The 27,770-nt window shown below is 35.9% G+C and overlaps 2 protein-coding genes across 4 annotated transcripts; both read right to left on the bottom strand.

Moving 5' to 3' along the window:
* Window positions 1-1,763: 1,763 nt before the first annotated feature.
* LOC306888304 (adhesion G protein-coupled receptor G3-like) lies at window positions 1,764-14,538 on the bottom strand. Of its 3 annotated transcripts, none has more exons than XM_079446517.1 (12): window positions 14,399-14,528; window positions 14,119-14,173; window positions 13,608-13,695; window positions 13,083-13,229; window positions 12,811-12,939; window positions 12,639-12,687; window positions 10,992-11,083; window positions 10,019-10,134; window positions 9,643-9,914; window positions 7,294-7,390; window positions 6,911-7,197; window positions 1,764-2,451 (listed from the first exon to the last, which is right to left on the bottom strand). In XM_079446517.1, the coding sequence occupies exons 1-12, from the start codon at window positions 14,475-14,477 to the stop codon at window positions 2,327-2,329; spliced, it is 1,536 nt and encodes a 511-aa protein (XP_079302643.1). In that variant the 5' UTR covers window positions 14,478-14,528; the 3' UTR covers window positions 1,764-2,326. The 3 variants fall into 3 exon arrangements, with proteins under 3 accessions (XP_079302643.1, XP_079302644.1, XP_079302642.1); XM_079446518.1 differs by having other exon boundaries at window positions 1,765-2,451; window positions 13,107-13,229; window positions 14,399-14,538; XM_079446516.1 differs by having other exon boundaries at window positions 1,765-2,451; window positions 12,639-12,939; window positions 13,107-13,229.
* A 516-nt stretch (window positions 14,539-15,054) lies between these two features.
* LOC306888299 (adhesion G-protein coupled receptor G5) lies at window positions 15,055-27,403 on the bottom strand. The gene is made up of 14 exons (XM_079446497.1): window positions 27,307-27,403; window positions 26,688-26,769; window positions 25,235-25,468; window positions 24,934-25,105; window positions 24,573-24,717; window positions 18,913-19,023; window positions 18,651-18,776; window positions 18,522-18,558; window positions 18,347-18,447; window positions 18,102-18,223; window positions 17,759-18,027; window positions 16,786-16,882; window positions 16,372-16,652; window positions 15,055-15,458 (listed from the first exon to the last, which is right to left on the bottom strand). Exons 2-14 carry the CDS (start codon window positions 26,767-26,769, stop codon window positions 15,361-15,363), a joined length of 1,875 nt encoding a protein of 624 aa, XP_079302623.1. The 5' UTR covers window positions 27,307-27,403; the 3' UTR covers window positions 15,055-15,360.
* Window positions 27,404-27,770: the final 367 nt, after the last annotated feature.

Here is a 27,770-nt window from a genome sequence, read left to right as displayed (position 1 = left end):
CTGAGAGTCCATGCCAAAGTTGGGAACAGCACCACTTTTGGGTCATGATACCAAAAATGCACATTTTCGCTTATAACCTTTGAACAGTCAGTCAGAAAATTATGAATATGGATTACTTGGATCATGCCGAATCAGAGGAATTTTGCCAGGATTGGCTGAACCATGTGTCCACCATTTTGAAATTTGTCATGAATTGCAATATCTTTTGAACCATTTGACATATATGCACAAAAATCGGTAGGGACCATCAACACCATGTCCCGGAGGTACCCCGGAAGAATGACTACAGCACCACCTAGTGTTCCAGAGATATAACGATTCTTGCAAAAACTTTTATAACTTTTGAAAATGTTGTCCAAAATGTATAATTTTTATGTCGTTTCGTTCCCTGGGTTATGCCGATTCTGACGATGTCTCATTTGTCATTTTCCAACATGGTGTCTGTCAGCCATTTTGAAGCAAATGAAAAACAGTGTTTTTGCTACTACTCCTTCAAAATCGATTCAATTATTCCCAAAATTAGCTCAGATGATCTTTGGACTGAGCCGCACAGAAATAACTGAACAGATTTTTGATATTCCCGAGAAATACCTCTCGGAAGTTGACTGTGTCTGTGTTTGAAAGTGAAGTGACATACAGCCAAGTATGGTGACCCATACTCGGAATTCGTGCTCTGCATTTAACCCATCCATCGTGCACACACACAGCAGTGAACACACACACACCGTGAACACACACCCGGAGCAGTGGGCAGCCATTTATGTTGCGGCGCCCGGGGAGCAGTTGTAAATTCTTGGATTCTTTGTAAAATCTTTAGTATTTAAACGGTTATCATTTACACAATGGCATATGAAAGCATGCATAATGTATTTGTAGGCATGATCTGTTTTATGACTGTTGGTGGTGTTTGTATTTTATTTTATTGTTGTATGAGAGTGTTCTAATACAGAGAGTAAGAGATATTACTGATTGATGAATTTTACCACGTTGTCCCATGTTTCAATATTGTACACTAAAGGTAATCGAATATGAAATTGTACAGTCTTTCAGCTTTTTTTGTATTGACTGCAGCCTTTTGTATGTTTATTTTTTATTTTTTTTATCCTCGTTTGGATTAATTGAAATATGACAGAATTGCCTTTTTGGGAAAAAAAAAAATCTGTTTAGGCTCTGAAGTTCACCAATATTATTGGTTCAAGATTTTGGTTGTATTTCAGTGTATTATTTGAATGAATGCTTGTTTTTATTCACCAGCAATACTTTGAGTCAGCATTACTGTTGGCTTCAAGCTCTTGTTCTTAAAATGCATGAGAGCAAATACAAGATGTCGATAAATTTCAGGGAAAAATGTTTTAAACTATTAATGCGGCACATTCTCAATCAATGTGCCTTACCAGAGATTTAGCTGATCATTTCATTACGTTAATTTGTAATTTTTTAACTTGTGTTATTTATTCAAAGCTGTCTGTATGCTGTAAAGAAGTTTTTGTGCACTTTTTATACTTTTTGTAATATTACCATTGATAAAATTTTGTATCTCAATTTTCCTCACATTGGTATTTTCATAAAATGTTTAAAGTAAATGTTTGTCAGTGATTTTGGTGCAGTCTTCAATATATATATATATATATATATATTTTAAATTGTGGGTAAAAAAAGGAAAAATGTGTAATAAGGACGTTTCCTATTATAAATTGTGCTTTCTGAACACTAGGTGGTGCTAAACTTGCATCTGAATGCACATTGAATCATATAGAGAGCGCTCTCATTAAAGTTATACTTTAATTGGACAGATGCTTTCATTTAACAGCAAACACCCACAAATATGACATCCTTTCAAAAATATAAAGCAATATATTTTATTGCATAAAGCTCAATTTACTGTATGTGATAAAAAAGCACGTAATAAATTGTTTCCTAAACAAATTTACTTACTTTTTTCATTGCACTAAATATTATTTAGATTAGAACATATTTACAGTTTTTTTTCCACACAATGTTAGAACAATTTTGGAATTATTTTATAGCATTTTTCTTAACATGCTTTACACAGAGCAGTGTCTTAACTGCCAGGAAGTTGATAGAGGCAATGAAAAGATGTAAAACACAACAAACTATTCCGGAATGTAATTACAACGGACATGTCAACACATTTAGAAATAAATATTCCCCTAATACTCTATGCCGATTCCCTTTAGCGCCCCCTTGCAGTCTCTGTAGACCCCAGTTTGAAAATCACAAAGCTCCAAATGAACAAAATAACAATAAAAAGGAACTGAAGATTTGGTGTAGAATGGAGGGTCCACCTTCAAACTCCACTGTGATGTTATCTTATATTCACAATGTCGTCATTACTGTTGAAGCTGGCCTGAATGGTGCCTTTTGATGAAATGTGTTCCTCTTTCCGTGCTTGACATGTGAGAGTCAAAAACCACAAGAAAATAAAGAGACCTAGAGGGTGAAATGGACAGTATTAATGCCAGATAAGATATTTTTTAATCACGAGCTTCTGCATCACATGGCAAATTTAGGCCCGAAATCCTGACTCAAATCAAATAAATAAACAACTGACACTTAAATATGCATTAAAATCAATAAAAAATTATATACTTTTTGAACAAATGGTCAGTCAGTGGACTTACTTAATTATCAAAAAATGGGGTTGAATGGTTGAGTTTGACACAGTTAGTTACAATTTGTGCATAAATTGAGAAAAATTAAATGAGCTCATTTATTTGTTTTCCTGTCATGCTGTAGAAAAGATCCAAACCATTATTTCCCGGGTGTCACAATGTTATGAACTTTAAAATCGTGACACCCAAGAAATAACACTTTTACATATGGCTGTAAAGAAACAACACGTAGGCCTAGTAATCTGCATCCAAGCGGTCAAGTTAGCCATACTGGGAGATTCTGTAACTACACCACTTATACATCACAGGGCTTTAATAGCATAGACACAACAAAATATGACATTTTAATAATTCAAATATTTAATAATAATAATAATAATAATAATAGGAAATGCTGAATTTAAACATGTTTTACACATTATGAAATAATTTTGTGAAGTCATCTGAATATTTCATTTTGTTGAAATGAAATGACCCGTCTCTGTAGATACAGTAGTAGCGCAGTAATCTAATCTAATGTAGTTTAGTGATGCAAAAAGCGAAAATAACACACTTATTATCACGCTTTACCAGCAGATAAAAACGGGAGAATCAGCAAATCTACAGCAGAATAGGCTACAAATCCCGAGAAAAACAATAAATCATCGGTGAGGCAAACACAAGGACTATTTGATGACAAGTAGCCTAGTGAAAATGTGATGCCCAAGTTGCTTCTTCTGTTTTGTAAAGGAAAGGCAATTCATTTTAAGTGTAGACCACCCTCTAAAGCTCACTAGTATCAGTGTAATTCATATAAAACTGAGAAATGATTATGCTGGACGTCTATGAATGGCAGAAACATTTTTGTAGCTATTGTAGCTATGTAGCTATTTGTAAAATGTATGACTCAAAGGACATTATCCATTACATTTTCTGTCACTCTAAAACACAACAAAATGCAACGCGTAATTAAAAATACAGGTAAAACACGTGAAAAATAAATACAGAAATATAAGTAAGGGATAATCAATGGCTAGCACGACGTGGAGGCAAATAACCGCCCGACGCGAAGCGGAGACTTGGCGGTCATTTGCCAAGTTATAGACAAGTTAAAACTTGTATTGCTCTTTGCAGCGCAATATTTGTCCGAATGGGTAAAAATGAAGGTTATTTCCGTCAGTTATGTCTCGTTAGCGCTAGCATTCTGCCTGCTTCAAATCAGACACAGAGAAGAAATGCGGTAAGTGCGGTAAGACCACATTTATTTGAATGAATTATAGCATGTATTTGTAGATGTGCGTTGGTTAGTGTGCGTCAATTAAAGCAGCGCATTAATATGGAACGGTGATTAAACTGACCTGGAACTACGTGTGCAGTTAAACGAATTTAATCAATACCTGCCAGCCAATCAGAATCGAGTATTCAGACAGACCATGGAATAACACAGTATATTGTACCCACTGCTTAACATACACTGCATACACTGTTACATACACTGCTTAAAATGGTAACTGCTTAGAATAATAGTTAATAAAATACATAAAATGTAATTGTTCAAAAACGTGTAACTTCAATAATTCAAATCCGATCATAAAAATGTTTATACAGTGCCTTGCGAAAGTATTCATACCCCTTAATTTTTTTTCACGTTTTGTTATGTTGCTGCCTTATGCTAAACTGCTTTAAATGACTTTTTTCCACATAAATCTATACTCCATACACCATAATGGTACAGCAAAAAACAGGTTTTTAACATCTTCTCAAATTTATTAAAAATAAAAAAACTTAAATGATTCCATTGCGTAAGTATTCATACTCTTATCTGGGACAGTTGATATTTAGCTCAGGAGCATTTAAATTGCTTGTAGATGTTACTACACTACACTTCGAGTGAAGGTAACCTGTGGCAAATTCAATTGAATGGGTATTATTTGGAAAGGCAAATATGTCTTAATAAAAGGTCTAACAGCTGATAATGCATATCAGAGCAAACAAAGTCCTGGGGTCAAAAGAACTGTCTGTAGAGCTCTGAAACGGACTTGTGTCAAGCCACACATCTGGGGAAGAGTTCAGAAAAAAATTCTGCTTCATTGAAGGGTTACAGAAGCATGTAGTCTCCGTTACCCTTAATGGAAGAATTTTGAAACAACCAGGATTCTTCTTAGAGCTGTCCTCCTGGCCAAACTGAGCAATTGATGGAGAAGGGCTTTGGTTCGAGTGGTGACGAAGAACCTGATGGTCACTCTAGTTGAGCTCCATGATCATATGTGGAGATAGGAGAAATCTACAGGACAAACACCACTGCAACACTCCACCGATCTGGCAGTGTGGCAAGACTCAATCCTCTCTTCAGTGTAGACATGAAAACACACTTAGAATTGGCAAAAAAGCACCTAAAGGACCCTCAGACTTTGAGAAATAATATGATCTTGTCTGATGAACCTCAATTCCAAGCATCATGTTTGAAGGGAACCAGCTCTGCTCATCACATGCAGAATATCATACCAAAAGTAAAGTGGGCTGGTAGCTTTTCAGCAGCAGGGACTGAGGGACTCATCAGAGTAGAAGAAAAGCTCAATGCACCAAAATATTTAGATAGCCTTATTGAAAACCCAGTCCAGAGCATTCAGAACCTCAAACTGGGCAGAAGGTTTACCTTCCAACAGGGCAGTGACCCTAAGCACACAGCAAGAGTGGCTTATACTGTACACAACGCTGTGAATGTCCTTGAGTGGCTTAGCCACAGCCTGGACTTGAACCCAATCAAATATTTCTGGAGAAACCTGAAAATGTGCATCTGCCTGAAAGAGCATCCAACCTGAAAGAGCTTGAGAGGTGAAGAGGTGAGGAGGAGAATGGTAGATAATGGTGGTGGTGGTAGAGGAGGGACCCCCCCCCCCCCACATGATTGTAAAGCGCTTTGGGTGTACAGCAATACACAATAAAGCACTATATAAATGCATCATTCATTAATTCATCATTCATAATTGGCAAATGTTGATGAGCAAAGCTTGTTACTTCAGCTAAATATTTAGTAAAGGGTATGAATACTTATGCAATGTACTTATTTCAGTTTTTTTATTTGTAATTTACAAAGTTGTGACAATTCTGTTTTTGCTTTGTCAATATGGTATATGGAGTGTAGACTGATGTAGAAAAAAAAGTAATTTAAAGCAGTTAACATAAGGCAGCAACATAACAAATCGTGAAAAAAATGAAGGGGTATGAATACTTTTACAAGGCACTGTATATTACTTTTAACAAATAATTTATAAATATATACTTTTACAAACAAATCTAAATGAACATATTTAAAATGATATATTTGTTTGCTGAGATGGCCAGTCAGTTTGAGTAATAGGCCTACTCATTGTCCTTTTTTCCCTTATACACTACAGGTGGTTGTACACAAGTAGAAATTCATATAAATATTGTGTTGAGTAATCTTCATCGTGTATGCCACACAGTGACAGTTTTGTGTTTGCAATTGCGCAATGGCATAACAATGCATTTATCAAACTTTTTTGCAACAAATCAATCTGCCTTTAGTAACTTCCCTTTAAAATGACTTGGCAACACTGGTTTCAAGTGTTCAAGTGTCTAATTTAGTGAATCGGGTCTGCCTCAATACTCTTGCGGTTTTGGACATTTGCGAACGTGACAGAAGTAAGTGGCAGGTCTGAAAAATGTTAAAACTCAGAGCCTTTACCTGACATCATCCCTAATACTGCATCGGAGCTGAATTTGAGGCAAAGCGTATCCAATCATTCATTATTAGGGATGGGCAAATCAATACTCAATACTAATTTGGGTTTCTACTTTCAAATGATTGAAGTACTTTTTATGGATGTGTATTTTTGTAAAAGCTCAGAGCCCTTAACTAGCACTAAATCTACATTATATCTAATACTGGGTTTCTGCACCACTTTCAAATGATTTATGTACTTTTTATGAATATGTGTATTTTTTGTAAAAGGTTTGCAACTAGCAAGCACCACTAAATTATGTCATATAGGGACTGCTAAACAGAAATTTAGAAGTTTATTTACATTTTTTTTTTGCCATTTAATGTGTAAATAAAGCTCTGTAAAAACTTTATTTACATTTTCAAAACACTATGTTTTAATGCTATACTATTCACAAAGTTTTGTCTCCCATATCTAATAGTTTTCACACCAAAGTATTTTTTTTCTTGCTTTCAAAAAGCGATGAGAGAAGTATTAATGAAAGTGACAGTTAATATGATTGTACCTAATTAACACATGCTTTTGTTTCAAATAACACTAACAAATTCTTACCCTGTAAACTGTTGAGAATGGTGAAAACATAGAGCGCAGGGAGACTCAAGGGGCCATAGGTGGAGAAAGCCAGTACCCAGGGCACTCCCAGAACACAGCTGAGCCCGAGTAGAGACACCCATTCTTTCCATACTCTCCTCCGCTGGTCTTTAATCTGAAGAGTTTGTGATCTTAATTTGCGCATCTTAACCAGCAACACCCCCAGCATAACCATGTTAAAGAGCATCACCAGCCCGAGATAACCGTTGACAGTAATGTAGCTCACTATCTGTGTGTTTATCCAGCATCTAAACGAGAAGAAGCCAATAAAAACACTCCTGTTATAGGCTTGAGAGATGATGGAGAAGTAAAATTGCAGTGCAATATGAATAGAGTGACCTTACAGAGGCGTGATTGTTGAGTTTTCTTCAGACGTGTAAAAGGTATATTTGCCATACACTTTAGCCACACTGCATATTATCACTGTAATGGTGGGTACACCTATAGGAAAAGATGAATACAATAAAACAAGCTTATAATACATGTTTAATTTAAATGTAATTGTTATTTAAAGGTCAGTTCACCCCAAAATTCTCATTATTTACTTGCCCTTGTGTTCCTCCATGGAACACAAATAAAGTTGTTGATCAGAATGTTGTGTTGTGCCTGGTACACTATTCAGGATTGAGTTGAGTTTGCCTTTTACAGTCCACTTTGATTCCAGAATTTGAATTCAATTTGAATCGAGGTAGCAAACAGGATGCTAATCAGGGTATCTTCCGATTATTTATTTATTATTATTTAATAATGAAAACAGAAAAATGCGAAAACACTGTCTTTTTTATTTTTCAAAATTTTTTTTTTTTAAAATTTGGCTTTATTTTTTTTGTTTTTACAACAGCTTGAATATTTTATCTTTGCATGTGGGCGGGAATTAAACGCCCCGTCCCAATTATTTGTTAAACCAAACATCAAACCATGTTCCCCAGTTCGTGATTAATAATATTAATAAATATTTATTAATTAATATTTATGAGATAAACAAATATTTCTCAGGTAGGTTGCTGAATTTATGCCTACACGGTTCGTGTCAAGCCATTCGTTAGCCTGATTGTCTAAAGAGAAAGAGATGAAATATAGTTGAAATAAACGCATTAAAAATCCAACTGTTGCAGTGAAGGACTATTATTCGGTTGCATGGAACTGGGGAACAATAAATGATGCACGGTTTAATGTTTGGTTGACCAATCAGTGGGAAGGTGTGTTTAATTCCCACCCACATGCAGAGATCGAATATTCAAACAGGGTATTAATTTTCTATCCCTAAACGTTAAAAAGAAGAAAAAAAAAGCCGAATTCTGTTTTTTTTCCAAAAAATTAAAAAAGGCGACATTATCTTATTTTTCTGCTTTCAATATGATCGGAAGATACCCTGATATAAGGCTAATTTGAAATTAGAATTTTAACTTTTCATTTTAGCTCAGCTCTTGAATGAGATTTTTTATTAAGTTTTATTAACAGTTAGTTGTTCACACCAAATTTTAACTTCTTAGTAATTTAAGCAAATTACACAGATTGCTGATCACAACAGCATGTCACGGGGGTTAATTAATGACTATTTTGACTATAGTGAACTAACCATACAAATTCTAGTGAAGATTTGCCATTTTTGGAAAGCGAGTCCAGGATGAAATCTGTTTTATTTTTTATGAAATCGATTTTAAGGCATGGTTTAATGTCATGAAATCCCAGACTACTGGAGATTTTAGCATCCATTAATTTAAATTGGTGGAGAAAACTGGTCAATTTGGAGCTTTTTTGTGCCATTTTGATCTTCCGGGTTTAAAATCTACATCGTGTTGACATCACAGCTTGTGACGTGGCAAAGGACTATAGTACATCGTCTCATAATTATTCATGAGACTGCGTGTCCTTATCCTATGAGAAGACACTTCGCTTAATTATTCACAACAGCATGTGTGACAGACGCTTCAGATTCAGTTTTGCCAGATTGGGTGGGTTCCTGCCCAATTGACCAGATGCATAGAGTGCTATTTAGAACTTCCGGAAAAGATAAGCCAGCTCCTAATCTTCCAGTGAAGCTCAAGTCGGCTCCCCCTCCCCCCCTTTGGCGGGCTCAAGCGCCATTGGTTTGTGCAGTACACAAAACCAATCTGGCTTCAGTAACAGAGTAAACAGGAGTTTGCTTTTTCATATCACTTATATTGGGCACTTTTTGCATTTAAATTGGTTTATTCTGACTGTTGACATTAAAAATGGTGCATGTGTTGTTTCGAGGGTATCGTATAATTTCTTGATTGCCGTTTTGACAGTGTCTGCCTGCATATTTCATTCATGTTTGGTAATTCTCTTTAATGTAGGCTATTTTCCCCGATTTGATCCGTTTAAATTAGGGGTGTGCACAAATAGTTGAACATTCATATTCTATCAGTTAAGGTTTTTGAGGTTTAATATTCACAGACACTAGTCCATAATATCGTAATTTGATTAAATGTACAGCCTGACTTTTGATTTATTAATCCAAATTTTGGCAAATTTTATGACATTCTGTGTTATACAGTAAATTAAAAACAATTATGACTGGAATTTCATAATTTTCATAATTGCATTACTCATCTAGGGCCCAATATTGTGGAAAATTCCATCTGCGTTTTCCACAATATAGGGCCCTAGATGAGTACTGCAGAAATAGTATATCTACTATTGATACAAAAATGTGAATTTGAACTCACCCCATCCCACAAGACTGAGTTTAAGCAGGTATCTCTTGATGTAGATATTGAAGACCCGCACCAGCAGCAGGTACAGGTGGAAGCCCTCGATGGCTGTCCAAGTGAAGGTGGCTAAAAGGCACCAGTGTAGGAGAAGTCCTAGAGCTTGACACACTGAATCAATGTCTCTGTGGCCTGAAAACCACACGCTGCACAAGAACGAGATGTGCAACAAGAAAAGGGAACCTGAGAGCTGCACATGAATGATGACTGAATGCTCACATTGCTTCTTCCTGAGGGGAGAATGGTGACAGAGATTATCTGTTTATATCTGATTCTGAACATCTCAGAACATCTCATTATGAAAATATATGAGAAATCTGATTTAAAAGCTTACCTCTGGCACAAAAATATAACAATCATTAGCGCTGTAAATGCTATTGAAAGGGCAGAGCCAATGTATGAAATGTAGTTGAGAGGGACAACATGGGACGCTTCAGGAATTTGAGGATTCTTTCAGAAACATTGAGGACAAAAGAGGATATTCATATAAGTACTGCTAAATAACCCAGTTTAATTTAAAGGGGTCATGAATCGAGAAATCAAACAAACCAAATTAACATTGAGGACACTGACAGCAGCTAGTAAATTAGGTGCAGTCGCTTTAAGAGACAGTGCATCCTATATAATGATAAACATCTGAATTTCTCAACTGTTTATGTTCAGTTAAGACATAGTCATCACTTTCGTGAGAGGATGCGAAGGAGAGCTGGGTTTGGTGTTTGCACGCTGTCTGGCGCGACTCTTTGTGTGTGCACCGAACACGGTGCACAAGTACTCGTTGTACTAGTTGTTTTTTGTTTTGTGCTTGAATGCTTTAAACTCTTTTGAATATTTAAATTGTCCAGGCTTAAAATCACATGCAATTGACAAGCCTTTGTGATGGCGCTAAGCAGTGGCCCATCAACTGTCCTGAGCGACTTTTTAGGTTGGCCTCAGCCAGTTGAAATCGTCAGGGGGGCCCCCCTTTCAGCCTTGGACCCCTATAACAGACCCAATGCTCTGGGTGTGTGTGCACTTTAATTGCAGAGTACAAATTCAGAGTATGGGTCACCCTACTTGGCCACATGTCACGTCACTTTCATTAAGTCTGACAGCAGACACTTCAAACAGAATGATCATATCAGAGGGCTAAAATGTAGAAAATGCCATTTATTTCAAAATTACGACATGTAAAAATCATACTAACATAAGTGCACCTCAGGTAACATTATCAAATAATTAAAAAATGCAGTTCATGACCCTTTTAAAAGTGAACATTTTAAAACTAAAAAGGTGACTGAAGAGCATTACATGATAAATGCACTTACAATGAGCACTGCAAAAAAGCTCAGATGATTACAACTGCATACAATGTCTCCATTAATGATGGTAGTGTTACAGCCGTCTGTCCTCCAGTTACCTGACAAACAGACACACATATGTACACTAAAACAAAAAGTCGATCCAAAAACATCTCTTCAAATGAGAACTGTAATATATGATGTTAGTTTTCACACTCATAATGACAGTTACAAAATAAATAGGTCGTTCTCAGGAAACAGTGACGTTGCAGTGACATTACAGAGTTTTATCATCTTGCATTCACACCGTCTCTTTTCTCAGCTTCAGGCCAACACAAGTTAAACCCCCCAGTTTACCATTCCAGCATCTCTGTCACTCGTTCTTATTGACAACAACATAACTCTTATGACTGGCAACTTTCAGTCCATAGTTGTGACTTTATTTAGTTTAGTGGGAAGTGGTGTGTGGCCAAGTACCCATACTTTAGACTATTAAGTGGCTGAATGTGGGCCTGTCGTTCCTTTCCCATCAAAACCCTCAAAAGTTGTATTTAATCAAATGTAACAGGGCTGACACCAAACAAGAAATAGCTTGGTTTTAACTCATTATACTTTAGTAATTGTTAGTATTATAATTTGTGAATTAATATACTGTAAGGTACAACGAACAGAGCGATCCTACCAGAATTGAGTGAATTTAAATAAAACGTAAATTCATTACAAATGCACTGTTACAGGATTAAAATAATATAGCAGTTAGGTTTAGGCTTAAAGCTGGCAATGCTGCTGTTTTTTTCAGAATATCTTTTATTTAAAGATATGGCAGTGGTAAGCATTTTGTCCTCAGAGGCAATTCAGGTAAGTACAGTACATTTATTTTTAATCTGACAGTGTGTTTGTAATAAATGCTGAACCAGCATTGTTTTACAATGCTAATAAAATTAGTACACCTGTGTACATACAGTGTATTTTGTAATACGACGAGTAAAAATAGTACTTTTAAAACTATATACTGTTTTAAAACTATAAAATTAAGCATGTAGAAGCAATTTCCACACTGAAACAGACTGTTGTAATCATCGTTTTTGATTACAAAAGCTCAAACTTTAATTCAAAATATAAATATAATTCAAAATATAATTCTAACACGGCGCTTGCCATCTCGACTATTAAAACACAGAACATGCTGTACAGAATAAAGTGTGATGAAGTTAGCCAATTACAGCAGTGGGCGTTTACTTCCGTTTCTGCAAGAGGCAATGCCCCTTGAAATTGAGTGTTTTTATAACATGAAACTGAAAATGATCATTTTTATGAATATTGTACCAGATGGAAAAAAAAAACTTTGAAAATGTATAAACTAACCTTGAGAAACATTTTATATAAATCTGAAACTGCATTTCATGTGTATATTAAGAGTCTGAATCAATTCTGGTACTTTGGGCCTGAGATGGGAAAAATGATTTCTTAAGAGTATAGCAGTATAAAAATCAACACACACACACACACACACACACACACACACACACACACACACACACACACACACACACACACACACACACACACACACAAATGCCACCATCTGAGAAGGACCTAGATTATAGAGAACTGAACATATGGTTTAGTTTATATGGAGAGGTTTATTGTTGATGGTGTGAAAATCATACCGACCTGTGCCATTTTTTTCAAGATCCCAGTAGACACAGGTTCCATTTTCACTCTGCAATAAAAAAAAAAGCACACGTTTACAGAAGTAAAAATTTGCAACTGGTAAGCAAAATCCACAAGGGCCACGGTGTGTCTTTACAATTGTGTTATAGTGTGATGTGAAAAAACATCTCACCTGATTGGTGTTTATGAATGTGAGCTGAACAGGCTGAGAAAGGTTCTGAACTTCATTCTTACCAAGCCAAACTCCCAACACAGTTTGCCCATACAATATTGGACCTGATTTACTCGGGTCATTCCCCTTCTGTGTCAACACCACAATGACAAATGATTCAAAGAAGAAACCACTGGGTTATGAAATGCAGATGTTGCCCAAAGTAGATAAAATCACATTGAGGTAGACACAAACAAGTCTTTAAGGGACAGACATATAGTCATTCTGCATACCTTGATGTTTAAACTGCTGCTTACCCTGAAGAAAGTCTCATCGAGAAGAGAAACAATCAAATCTGCATCCCCCTGTCCATTACTGCTCCTCATCAATGCTTCATCTGAGATGTGGATTACATATCCTCTATGTGTATTGACTGTTTCCTGAAAAAGAAAAAAAAACCGTGAAGACACAATCCAGCGTGTGACCTAACTGATCTTCCAATACTGCTGACTGTTGCTGACACGTGAACTTTGTTTCTTGCTTAATGTTTTTTTTTTTTTTTTCTTTAAAGTTAGTCAGTCAGACAGTAACTACTGTCTTAAACCTAATATTCTTTTACATTTACATTTATTCATTTGGCAGATGCTTTTATCTAAAGCGACTTAAAATTGAGAAATACAACAAGTGATTTATCATAAGATGGCAATTATTTGATAGAATATATAGAATGACTTTTATGTATAGATTATAATAGCCTACTATTCAAACACTGACTTTGTCTATATATGGGTTCTGTAAATTTAGCCATTTAGTCTTACCTCTGAGGAAATCAGTGTAGAGAAATATGCTTGGTCAGGTAGCCTAGGGGCTGCAGATGAGCAATTTCTCATTTTATCTTCAATACACCTGTTAAAAAATACATTCAATACATGTTACACCTCTAAACACTATAAAATATTACCTGACAGTAAACCAACCTGTCTATTTTATACATTTATGACATCTATTTTTTTTTTTTTTCTTTATACTTCCTATAGGTAACATGAATGTTCTCAGGACTTTGGCTAATATTCTAACTCTCAAAGCCTTTTCCAATAATGTTAATAGAACATTAATTTCAAAGTTAATATTATTCTCAAAACGTTATTTATTCATTTCTAATACGTCAAAAGTATTAGCATTCAAAAGTAACTTTCACATAATGTTTGCAAAATGATAAATGGGACATTGCCTTAATATTTAATATTCACCATGCCAGTTGGTAGTTAGCAAAATGCTCTTAGAACATGTTTTGTTGCAAGATCGAAGATCAAGATATCAAAAACTCACAATGGAACATTCTTTTCCTTCTGACAGTTTACTGGAACCTCATAACAATGCTCCCCTGCAAACATGTCAAATCATGGGACGTAAATAGCATTGTAATCAATTATTCAATCCTTATCACTACAGTTATTCACAGATTTATAAAAACATTCATTTCAGTTTTACTATGCCGCAAAAGTGTAAACACGACTATAATCAACGGTCATTCTTAAAGTTAAAATTGCATGATTATACTCATATTTTGGAGCTGAAATGTAAAAATGTACAGCATATTAATACTTACTTTTTTTAGTAGCTATTGTGGCAGAAAAAATTGGAAATATCCAAAGAACAAAACAGTGCAAGCCTCTCATTTCTCTCATCGTATGCTCTGTCTACCACTCTGAAAAGCAGGTCTCATGTGATTGCTGTGGTTTCCTGTCTGACATAGTTTTTAACATCACTTCATAAGGAACCAAGACTGTAACGTTATGTCTCCTCCAGGGAACGGGGAACTCTTAATGATGATGAGCAATGTCAGAGAACGTTTTCAAGCAAGGGTTACAAATGTAGACAGGACCACGAAACTCAAGGAACTAAAGGCTTATAAAGAGATTCAGACGAATGAGCAAACGAGATGATTAACTAATAATGAACTAATGAGAGGAACCAGAACAAAACCAGATAAGGGCAAACAGGAAACTGAGAAAACACATACATGTAACAATGACACATTTAACTAGAAGCTTACTTACCAACACGAAACATATGTGACGTAACGGTGAAAAGAACCCCGGCATTTCTAAATTAATAACTCATTTCATAAAAATGCAATACATTTTTTAACTGTACATATATAAATGGTATTATTGTAATGTAGGCTCAAACATGCATTTCAGACTTATAGATTTATTATTAAAGTATTAAAAAATTCAAAAACACAAATAATAGAACAACTGTGGGGTTACCATTTTTTATTTACAAATCACAGCTTTTAATATTTTTGTTAGAGATGATAAGAAGGTTTGAGTTTAGATTGGTTGGATCATAGATAAGGTTTTAGTGTCTACAGCTACAAAGAGGAAATTGTTATTACCACAGGAGGTACTCTTGGTAAAAAATTTAACCGAACAGCTTATGATGAAAAGTCATAATTTTTTATTTCATTTTCATTAACCCAGGGGCATTTCTGTGCATGGGTCACCTGGAAGATTTCTTCTTGTAAAATCATGTCAGAGGTTTTAGTAAGAACTGAATGAGAGGATCTTATTTGGAGCTCTCCAGAGTGGATTTAGTCTTGGAATGGGGTGTTCGCGCTCTGTTTTTCCTCACTGTACCACACATCCACAAAAAGATGTAAAACCCTGTAAACAGACAAACATGATGCTTCAGATCAACATGTTTTAGTTTTCAAAAAGTTTCCATTCCCCTTTCCTTTAGTCGTTACGTCACTATTCGTCTACTTCTACTTAACAGGGAAACAAAGAACTCAAACTTTTATATTTCACATCCTCCTAGACTAGTGTTGTGACTTCATAATAACCCTTATTGTGACCCTAACTGTCTCTTGTTAGCAGAAAAAAATGCTAGAGTGTCACATAATGGCACATCATTGTGCTATGACTAATATTTCCTCCTCATTTTTGCCCTGCTCTTGTTCACCTGACCAGAACAAACCACCATGGAAAATTGCATCACTCAATGACATGACGATCATGACTTGAACACACTTCTTTTATGATGAGTATTACAATTCATTTAGTATTTTTGGAGGGAGCACAAAGTCAAAAATGTCACGATAATATTGATGAAAAAGCCTCATTAAAAGAATGAAACTCTAGAAAAGATAACATTAAATGGTTTAGTGTAATATTTTAGCAAAACGTCTTATTAATATTTGAAAAATCAAATCCAAGTCATGTGATATGACAAACAAGATCATGTGGTACAACCAACATGTGGAAAAAATAAAATAGCAAATTATAGAAAACTCTCCAAAGACTTATTATTGCCATGAATTCATAATTAATGAAAAAAAAAGGCATTTTACATTTAGAAATGTTCTTAATGTGTACATTCACGTCTATTTAAGATATGACACAAATAGGTTATTACATTGTATGGTTACACCACATGACATTTTAAAGTCATTCAACTGAAACCAACATCAATATTAAGAGTACTGTGCATTTCTAAGAAATTGGCATGGGTTTTATCATGAACACTCTAGCATGTCATTCACCCACATTTTCTCTCTTGTACCCCAAGTAAACCTACCTTGCATTGTGTTTAAGATGCAGAATAGGTAGAGTATTGGGTAGCTGGTATATCCAGAGGCGAAGAAGGCCAAACCCCATGTTGTACCCACCAAACACATGAGGCCCAAAACTGTGCCAGCATCCTTCCAAACTGGCATCTTGTCATGCCTGTTGCCCTCATGTCGTAGCTTAAAGATCTGTCTGGACACTGTGATTAGGATTGCTAAATTGAACAGGAATACGATGGTGAAGTAGGAAATGTTCACGCCATACAGGACGCGAAGGTCTCTGATCCAGCAACTGTATTGTACCAACGAAGGTTTGACATTGTGAACAGCCTGTACTTCATACATACATTTGACACTTAAAGTGTGCTACATAATTTTACTACATTTGTCTGTATGTAATGCAAAGTTATAATTTGAAGACTTACATTTTATTTGTTGTATTCGTATCAGAAAATGTCATCTCAGTTGTACCATAAATGCCATGAACTGACAGCAAGCCTCCAACAATAACTGCAGGGACACCTGTGGGCAAGATCACAGGATGAAGCACCACATTTCAAAGCTCAATTCTGCCGTTCTTTTTATGCTTGTTTAGTTACTTCACACATGTGAACTTTTTATTTTTTTTTAAACATTATCATTTTATCATTTATTTACCTTTATGTTGTTCCAAACCTGTGTGACATTTAAAGATATTTTGAAGAATGTTTCAACTGTTTTTGTCCATTCGGTGGGCAACACTGGACCCTTACTGATCTTCATTGTAAAAAAAAGCATGCACATACATATGCTACATAATTTGAAACAATGTGAAAAACGCTATGCTAACAAATTTGCCTTGACTTCACTTGACCAGTGGTTTAGAGAATGAATGGATGCATGACTGTGAGGCATTTAAAAACAAAAAAATCTTCTCTTGTGTTCTGCACAATAAAGAAAGGTTTGGAAAAACATGAATGTTAATAAAGATGACAACATGTTTATTTTTGAGTTGAAATAAGTTTTGGGAATTACAGAAAAAGGTGAACGTTAACTGAACACAAGCAATCAACACAACTCCGGTCTCCAGCCCATCAGTAAACATCTTTGTAATAAACCCATCATTAAGATGTTATTAACTTCAACCCATTGCTTTGAGTCTCTCTGTCCATATTTGAGTCTCTCTGTCATCTCGTATGAATCAGGAGAGAAATATGCACAGATCAACCATAATTTATTAAAAACACAGCTTTTGTTTCACATGGTGTTAGTTAATGGACAGGATTACTTGTTGATTATTGTGAGGTTTTTATCAGCTCTTTGGACTCTGGACTTTGGATTGCATCCTGCGTGTCTATTTTGGTTGCAATGTTTATTTCTGTTTTCATGTTACTTTGTTTTTTCTGTTTTGATTCTCACCCCATCCGATCAGGGACAGCTTGACCATGTAGTATTTGATGTAAATGTTGAAGACTCTGATGAGAAGAAGGTAGAGGTGCAAGGCTTCAATAGCCATCCAGGTGAAAGAACACAGCAGGCTGTAGTGTATCGTCACAGCAATAAACACACACACTTCTTTCGCTGTCAGTGTAGCGGCCCACTCGTTGAGTATGAAGCTCATGTTGAGGAGAAACAGAGCGCCGCTCAAAGACACGTGAATGCTGCTGGACACTTCTGCTCTTGCATTACTGCAAAAACACACATTATGTAAATCGAAGCACAAATTCTGTATGCATTCTTATGAATACAGAAGAAATGGCACCTGTTGAAAATGAATGACAAGACAGTGGTGGCAGAAAAGAATGCAGAGAGACAACAGCCTACATAGCTGATGTACGACAAGATTTCCCATTGCTTTTTGGATATTGAGTCATTCAAGTCGATCTATTCAGAGTTAATAAGGTGGATAAATGAGAAGGGAAGTTAACTTTAAACAGTATTAGCTGATTATTTTAAAGTGTTACTTTTACTGAATTAATTTCATGGGTGGATATCTCAGGAACTCACCAGAAGCACAGCAAAAGGGGTCATATGGTTACAGTAACACTCCACAACATTATCACTGATCAGAGTGGTGTTACAGCCATCCGTTTTCCAGGTTTTGCCTCCTATGTAACAGTAAACAAAATTCAAATGTGTGCCATATGTGCCTCATATAAGAAATCATTAACCATTTCTGTACCGTTCTCATCATAGAATTGACAGGACAGGTTGTAGTTCTTTAGATATAAATGCAAAACAGAAATAAATAATTAGCATTACATTTTTGGGCTATTTGTGAATGTTTAAAAAAAATGCATTCTACACTTACAGATGTGTCATTTGTGTAATCAAGTTTGAAGCTCATATTTAGTAGATTGCTCAAATTTGTAATGTCACGTCCAGGGACTTCAATCCTTATGACTTTGGAGGTAAAAACTTTATTTTTCGCTTTAAACTGTAAAATAAAAAGACAATAGGCTGATTTGTATATTTAAGCTTACTGTAAATTTAAGAAAAATGTGTGACAATAACCAGTTTTCTAATCGCTATGACAGAACAATACAGACATCATAAATGGGTGTGATTTGAACCTTTAAGTGCTGATCAGAATTGTAGGTAACTATGCCAGTTTTGCTCTCCTTCTCATTTTTGAAAGGCTCAAGCGGGATCTGTATATCAGCTACTTTATCAAAATTGAATACCTTAAAAGCAAAAACAAACACACAAAAAAGTATAGTCAGCATCTTTTTCATTCTTATATATAAGAATGTTCTATACATTGTTATGTATGATGTTAAAAAATTAAGCTGCAACCAAGCTGTTATCAAAAACCTGCTGTAAGCCATTTCTTTTTAGGAATATCCCACATAAAATGCAGTGGTGTGATGCAGTCAGGCCCTTTAATCCCTTTAAAACTGGGATGGGAAAACAGATGCAAGAGTTACAAAATGCATCTGTTCTCAATGCAACTCATACAAAGAGTTACAAAATGTCATTTCACCCTTTCAGTAAAAACGAATTCATTCAGGAAATAAATTAAATTTACAGCACCAAATGTCATTCCTGTCTGATGCAGATTGTAGGAGGCATTTGTCTCGATTACTGCCTACTATGAATGACGTAGTTCTATATTATTTCACAAAATATTATCTTTCTTTCATATTACGTAAATGACCCAAAATCTGGCCTGCACCTTTACCGAGGAAACAATTAAGGGGCTATGCAGTTTATGTAAAAAAACGTTGACGTAATCTGGCATTTTCTTTGGCAAAAGTGTATAAAGAGGACTTTATTTTCAAAATGACAGGCACATTTTGAAGCTGCAGTCTGTAGGTTTTGCCTCTTTGTTGCCATCACTGTTTGAAACCTGCAATTGCCGTTATTTGCGGAATTATTTTCTTTACGTGTGTTGTGCACCGGCGAGGCTCCACTGCGGATGAATCTAATGTTTTGATGTGTGGCTGTCAGTCACCGCACCGGTGTGAATACTATAGTACTGCGGAATCACCACAAACACCACAAATATACAAATAATAACGTTAACCCAGGGTTTAGGAATGTACATGTCATGAAACATCAATTTATGAATACCCAGGATCAATTGTTAACCCCAGGTAAATTTCGAGCAGTGTGAAACATGAATCAAGATAAGCTAGGATTGTTGGTGCCAATAGCCTCATGGTTAGTGCGCCAACATATTGCGCAACTGTGCTTGCGGTGACCCAAGTTTGATTCCCGTCTCGAGTCCTCGAGGTCGAGGTCTCTCCGCCCGATACTTTCCTGTCATTTGTCTACTGTTCTATCCAATTAAAAGAAGCCACAAAACCCACAAAATAAAACTTAAAAAGATAATCTAAGGTTCTCTTTATCCAGGGTTTATAATGACCCAGGGTTAACTAATTCTTGTGTGCAATGCACAATATGGCAGGTCTTGTAAATGAAGTCACGCCTTCTAAATAAAAGAGACAAATGACAATTTGAGTCACTTCTGTTACTGTTAGAAGCCCAGCTTCCAATAGAAATGATAGTCACGATGTGTCTCAATCAGCTCCCTATATGCCATGAATCAGTACAGGTGTGTTTGAATGATGTTTTATTAACAAAGTTCGGGAGGAGCATGTCAGATACTTAGCCTAATTAAACACAAGTGGCACGTAATCAAGTATTTATATCCGTAACTCACGGATATAAATACAGCTGACATACCTCCACTCATTTGACAGTCTATCAGCATCCCTCCACCACCCCTTCTCCACCAATATCACCAAGTTCTCATCATACTATGGGGGGATACTCTGGGTTCGGGCCATTCCCTAGCTCAGAGCCCTTCCCCAGGACAGCACGCCAACTACGTATTACCATACTCGCCAAATACGCATTACGTAACTCGTGCTAAATATATGTGAACTCGTGAAATGGCTGTTTATGCCCTGCTGTGCAGACCGATTTGTATCTCATTTGAAGCAGTGCATTTCAGTTAGGAATTTTCACGAATGGTGCTCTCAAGTCTGAGAGATTTTCCGTTTGGTGATATGCACACCATGGCGTATGCCATCAAAGTGCCACAGCAAATCAAGAGCTGCAATTTGGCTCAGCCACGGTCAATTAGATCTCCGTTAACTGTTAGCAGATAGGGTCTCTACACAAACAAAATGGCCATTCCCAGTTAACGGGCAGGATGGGAGTTTTCCAACCATTTCAACCGCCCACTCCTAACCTCACCCAATGTTCATGCAAATTTTGCTGTAATAATTTGAATGAATGACTGTTCATGCATCTGTTCAGAGTCAGAAACATTTACATGCCAACATTTTTTAATGGGGAATTTTTCCATTTTGTCACATGCCCAGAGCTGCTGTTATAAGATGAAACTATGACTTGGAGGTGCCTATAGACAGACTGTTTTGCTAAATATACACACTAGCATATTGAAAAAAAACTAGCATATGTACTAGCATACAGGGGTCCTAATGGAGACCCGATTGACCTTCTTTGATACGGCTATTAGCCTAGTGTTGACAACCGCAAGGTATCGTGTATCTTGTCAGTGTGTGCACTTGCTTGGCCATTTGTAGTTGATAAACAGGAAAGTGGGTCCAGCTGAATTGAAATTATAATTTGTTGGATTGGTATAATAAAGGTTATTATACCGCGGCAGCGGTCGCGGCAGTCGTCGTGTGAAGCCCTCTTAGTGTGAAGACCAAAGAGTGTAAAGACCATCGACTCTACCGTGCGACTCCACCGGGCAGGGACACCGGCAAGGGATAGTAGTAGCTTTTTATTTAATTTTTTCATTGATATGTTTATTATTGAAATGTTGTTGTTATATGCATGTGTCAATTTGATTTAATTTCTTTATTTTCTTAAATATGTGGGTAGATAGTATTTATAGAGTTGTAACTTTTTAGTTTTAGTTACTTTTTCTTATTTGTAAGTCGCTTTGGACAAAAGCATCTGCTAAACGACAAAAGTAAAAGTAAGTAAAGTAAAGTAAGTCTGCTTAATGTTTATTTTGAAGTCAAACACACCTTATACCTTGCTTGCTTGGTTGGTGGAGGATTTGTAAATGCTCGCGTTAAGCCATATACCAAATTATATGGGTCTACCACTGGAGAATGTAATGTTTTTTTTAACACTATCTGATTGTAATAAACAAAATTTATGAGACGGATCAAGTCTCTGAAAACTTAGGCAGCTGACTTGCTGCCTCGCTGCCTTATGAGATTAGGTGTGTTCGACTTGAAGCGGCGCTGCGCAGAATGATCAGTGTATGACATCAAAGTACCGCGAGAGTGATTTGAAAGCATAAGGATTCATCTGCTCTATTATCGCTCTCGCGGTACTTTGATGTCATACACTGATCATTCTGCGCAGCGCCGCTTCAAGTCGAACACACCTAATGACTTTACAGGCTTTAATTCTGAGGTGAAAATGCGAGGAGGAAGACTTAATGTTAATAAAATTCACAATTAATTTCAGTTCATGTCTCAAAATGTGTATTTTTTGTTTGTAATTTCACAGCTGTAATATCATAACATGTTACTGAAGTTGGAAAGCGACACTTTTCTATCGTGAAATGTGAATGTGCCGAATTTGCTGATGTAATTTCAACTGAGAAGGGGAGGGGGAGACGGTTTTGCACAAAGGCACCTCATGAAACTGATTTCAGACAGGCTTCTGAGGCAGCGATCTGCAACAAAATAGAACGAGTTTTGGTGATAACTAAACAAATATTTAATTACTATAATACTAATTTCTCGCAAGTGCAAAAAGTTAATCAGAAATATACATTTACACACAAACTAACCACTAAACGCAGCTTTCAGACGCAACCTTTATTTTTTTTAGCTCAACCGTCACGGAATGGAACGCACAGGATTGTGGGATATCAATACATCTATGCTGCCTTCAAAAGTCGATCAGATGAAGGTATCTCATGAGACAGGCGGTGAAGCTAACTTTGGATTCGGACGTGCCTTGATGCCTTCTTGGAATGTATCCTCCAAAGGCAGCATTTTTCAGTTTTCGGATGCAGCCTTGGTCTTGCATGACAAAAATCGTTGACGAAGGCATGGCTGTTGAGTGAACTGACTTCCCTTGAAAGTGTTAAAGTGTGACTTTTTAAGTATTAAAGTCACTTTCAAGGAAAGTGTGTCTTCTCAGGACTTACACGTTGAAGTGTTTCCTGTGCTTTCTTTGTAGTCAGTTTGTAGTTTTTCCCCTTGATTAATCTCCCCAGGTGTGTCTTTTTATCTCGTTACCTTGTCAGTTTATTAGCCCTGTGTATATAGCCTCTATGTTTCATAGTGTTGGGGTAGACTCGAGAACAACTTTTAGCAGACTTGGAACAGACTCGGATGCATTTTTACATTTTTAGTCCAACCGAGTCCAGGGACAGTTGATGGAAATGTCACTGACTTGATGTATTATCACGAAAGTGATATTCGGTATTTGCATTTGTGTTTTTAAGTCTTGTCCAGTACTCGAAGGCCGACGGGCACTGTGTGCGCACACAGAATCTGAACAGTTGGGAGAAATACGGATGTGTCAAAATATTTGATCTGTGCTTCAGGTCTTATTAAAGCAACATAAACCTGCTGCCGCTGACTGCATCATAAATGTTAATCAAACAACAAACGAAAGAGAGAAAATCTCTCACTAATCTGGACTGAATCACTTCAGTAACTTTAATAAGAATCAACTATATTTAATGTATACAATGAAGACTGTGCATTGTTTAATTTTTACATATTACTTCATTAAATGTTGGTAGTAGGTTATGTTGTAGCCTTTACTATGTAGACCTATGTGAAAATTTAAAAATGATTTCATTTGTATTTTTGATTAATATATTTATTTAACCTTTTGATTTTAATTAATAATTAGACTGTTTACTTCCTTTCAGTAAGCTTGAGAATGTTTTACTTACATTAGAAAGACTTATTTTTTATAACATCTATGCGTTATTTTCTAATAATTAAACGGCACTTCATCAATTATTCCTTACATAATGTCATTAACTATAAATGCATTCAAAAATAAAACAGTTGTGAGTTATGGAAAGTACATGAAGGGCTTTTAATCCCTAAACACACTGCACGATTTTCGGCTGTCCCAGGCAAAAGATTGGCATCGTGAAATCGCAGCGATTGTTTCACGATGCCGTCTTTCGTCTGGGACAGCTGAAAATCGTGCAGTGTGTTTCGGGCTTTTTTTTGTGCCAAAAAATTCTAAATGCCGTCTGCCTTGTCTAAGGTCTAACCATTTGTCATATAAAACCCAAAACACGCACAGCCATAATCAGAGATAAGAGGTACATTTTCTGCTCTTCAGGTCTCATTCACCAAGCTGTGATCGTGCCTAGTTTGTTTCCTGGTATTTGCCTGTTTTGTTCAATAAATCATCCAACTAGATCCACGTTTCCTCCTGTCGCCACTTCTGCTTCCCGGCATCACAGCAGCCATATTGGCAATGCCTTTGAGCAGCTGTTTTGGTCATGCAAGACCAAGTTGCTAAGTACACTCGTATTTAAACCCAAGTTTGTAATTATATTATTCACCTCAGTGCTGTTTGGTCAATGCTTTAGAAGACTTCAATTTGAACATTTTTAATTTAATCCCTATGGATAAAAATGAAAAGGAAAAATATTTCCAAGAGAAGAAATCACTTCCAGCAGTTTAGTAGCTTAAAGAATTATGTCAGCTTGGACTTGCGGCATATGTATGGTGGCAAGTGACATATGGAGTCTTACCCCTGGAGCGGCGATTTGTACAAAATCATTTGTCGTGCTTAAATTAATCTTAACCACATTGATGGAAAGATCCTCCTCATAGTAGGTCTTGGATGGCCCAGAAAAATTCATATTTATTATACCATGGATGGCTTTCTTTTCCACTCTGCAAAAAGGTAAGATAAAAACAAGAAACAAAAAAAGGCAAAAGAGTCTAAGCAGCGTTTCCAACCCTGCTCTTGTAGACCGCCACTAAACTGCAAATTCCCTAATCAGACACACCTGATTTATCATTAGGTGCTTCCAAGAACAAGGTTTGGAACCACTGAATGTCCACTGAAAGAATTGTGCATTTTAAAATCTTTAACAAGGTTATATTTACCCAATGTAGGTATCCAGAACATCTTCATGAAAGATCACATCTCTGCACATTCTTTTAATATTGAGAATGTTTCTCATGTCTTTTGGCATATTCAGATTTTTCGCTTTAATTTCCAGGAATTGACTTACTTCGTGAGGCAAGCAATCTACCACAGTACAATTGGATGTGCCATCTACAGTAATAGATGACAGGAAAAGTTAACGTCCTGGGAACCGCCAAGTTATCATACTCAATGCACATTCCTTAAAAAGCATGTTGTGTAACTGGTTAAATGCAATGGAACAAAATAAGTCTTGCTTACTTATGCTGAAGTGAAATCTTCCGTTAGTCTCATTATATTTTTGCAGGTGAAATGTTGTATTTTCTTTAAAATAGTTTTTAGGTAAATTTAAATGGGAGCACTCAATATAACATGATCTTTCCATTGAATTACAAAACAACTGTTCTGGATTGTCCAAAACAGTAACGGTGGGTCCAGATGTAAATGAGATTGTTACCACTATTGTCTTATTTATCAGTGTTAGATTTACTTGACCTGATAAAGGGAAAACACACAATTACAGAATGAAATGTAAGTGTTTAAAAGAGCTTATCATTTATAAGTTCTGTTGTAGGGGAGACCGGGGCTAGTTGTCACACAGGGAATTTGTCATTATGTGTTATCTGTCTGTAAAGTCTTAAAGACACTTCAGCCTGTGATTCTTATTAATTGAGGGTCATGTTTTAGGATCTCTGACACTTTGTAGTTCTAGAGACTCCAGGTAGTTCTGGAAATGGTGGCACTGGAGACTAAAGGGTTCCTGATGGTTTAATTCTTGGTTTAACACCTAATTCTTCACCTACGTAAATGTTTAACGTCTTTCGTATTTAATATCTTTTCTTCTCAAATAGTTTTTGTGACTATTGTCCAAATGAGCATGTCTTATCCAATAGCCAGATGTTAATATTGCTATTTCCATAGTATTGCATCCTTCTCGTGGGCATTTAATAATTTTTGACTTTTTTTATTGTGCCAATTCTCTCTCTCTCTCTTTTTTTTGGCCCATTTTACGTGTAAGAGAAAACCTGCTTAATAATTATGCACATCTGAATATAAGGCATTGTTCACTTGACAATGAATGGTATTTATTAAAGTTAATGTGGTTCGTAATTGGATACAAATGAAAATAGATGAAAAAAAATATATAAGACAAATATTGACACTGTATATCACACTGGAATACATTTTGACAAGTATCACTCATAAATATTGGGATGGGGATCGGACACAGGTTGTGTAAAACATTTATAAAAATTCATCTTTTAGTTACATTTTTATAATACTGTTATATTTTGTTTTTCTATTTGAATTTCGATGGAAATCCTATAATAGACACTTTAATGGCAGGTTCTATAATTTTTTTTTTTAAAGAATTTCAAAAATAAAGCTACCTAAAATAATTATTCAGTGAAGTCAGAAGCCTGAGGACCAGCCTCGGTCTCCCCTGTATCTATTTACCGAAGACAATGTGGAACTATGGAAATTTTATGTAAATATTTTCCTTATTAGAACAAAACCAGAGTATCAACGTACAAATTCTGAACACCAAGGAAATCAAATATTTAAATAAAGAAAGTATTACTCATTTTAGGAAGAAGGATTTAACCATTTATTACCTCTTTGAGCTTTAATAATTAGTTAAACTAGCAATGTGAATCAATTTAATATAATTTAATTAATTTTTTACAAGAATGTAAGTGCTTTCAATAGTTACCGTGGTCATATTCTCCACCATCGAGGCCATAAATCATGATCAGAAGTAGAAGAAGTGACATATCTCTAGCTCTCAGGGACATCTTAGGATTTATGGAGGTAGGAATATAGACATGAAAATTGCATAATTTGATCAAATATCTTTGTTCATTTAGAAAAATACATAAAAAAACAAAAACATTTACATCTATTTTAATACAAAACAATACATTGTACTTTAACTGTCGCCCCCATTCTCAACATAGATGTGAAAGTGCATTATCCAAACTTAAATTGTTATAATTCATGAACGAAAACATTTTGTAAAACTTTTTGTGACAACGGTCAGAACTCCGGCTGATGTAGATTTCTGAGGTGCAGTCTTGTCATGAATTAATCTATTGCTGTTCCTACATCATTTGTAACCAAAAAGTGGTACAATATCTATTCAGGAGTCTTAGACCTTTTCAACGATATATAGTTTGTCATGATTAGAATTTATTTGTAATATAGTGAAGTAAACTTAGGCCTCCCTCTGAGGGGATGGGTGACCGTTTAAACTAGAGGCTAAGAAAGTTTCATCTCTTTAAATAACTTAATTATAAGAACACTCCAAAATGATCCTAAAAAAACCTACTTACCTTTCTGTTTTCCAAGCAGGTTGAAATGGTGACAGCTCTGTATGGAAAGTTCAGAACTCACACTGAGAGTTGATCATCAGTCATACTCAAATGTTGTGGCTTCAGATATATTCAATGAGCTCTATATAGCAGAGCACAACAATAAGCCAAGCACTTTGTATTTATGACTTTTATGACTATACATTATCATACTGTGGTTCACCGACCCGAATAGTTCACCCAAAAATTACAATTTGCTGAAAATTTATTATTATTTCTTCATCTAAACAGATTTGGAGAAATTTAGCATTACGTCACTTGCTCACACCAGTGGATTCTCTGCAGTGAATGGGTGCCGTCAGAAGAGTCCAAACAGCTGATAAAAATCATAATATTCCACAAGTAATCCACACCACTCCAGTCCATCAATTAATGTCTTATGAAGCGCAAAGCTGTATTTGTAAGAAAAAAATCAGTCATTATGG

This window comes from Barbus barbus, assembly GCF_936440315.1.
Source record: "Barbus barbus genome assembly, chromosome: 2".
Taxonomy (NCBI): Eukaryota; Metazoa; Chordata; class Actinopteri; order Cypriniformes; family Cyprinidae; genus Barbus; species Barbus barbus.
This window is presented reverse-complemented; position numbering and strand designations above follow the sequence as displayed.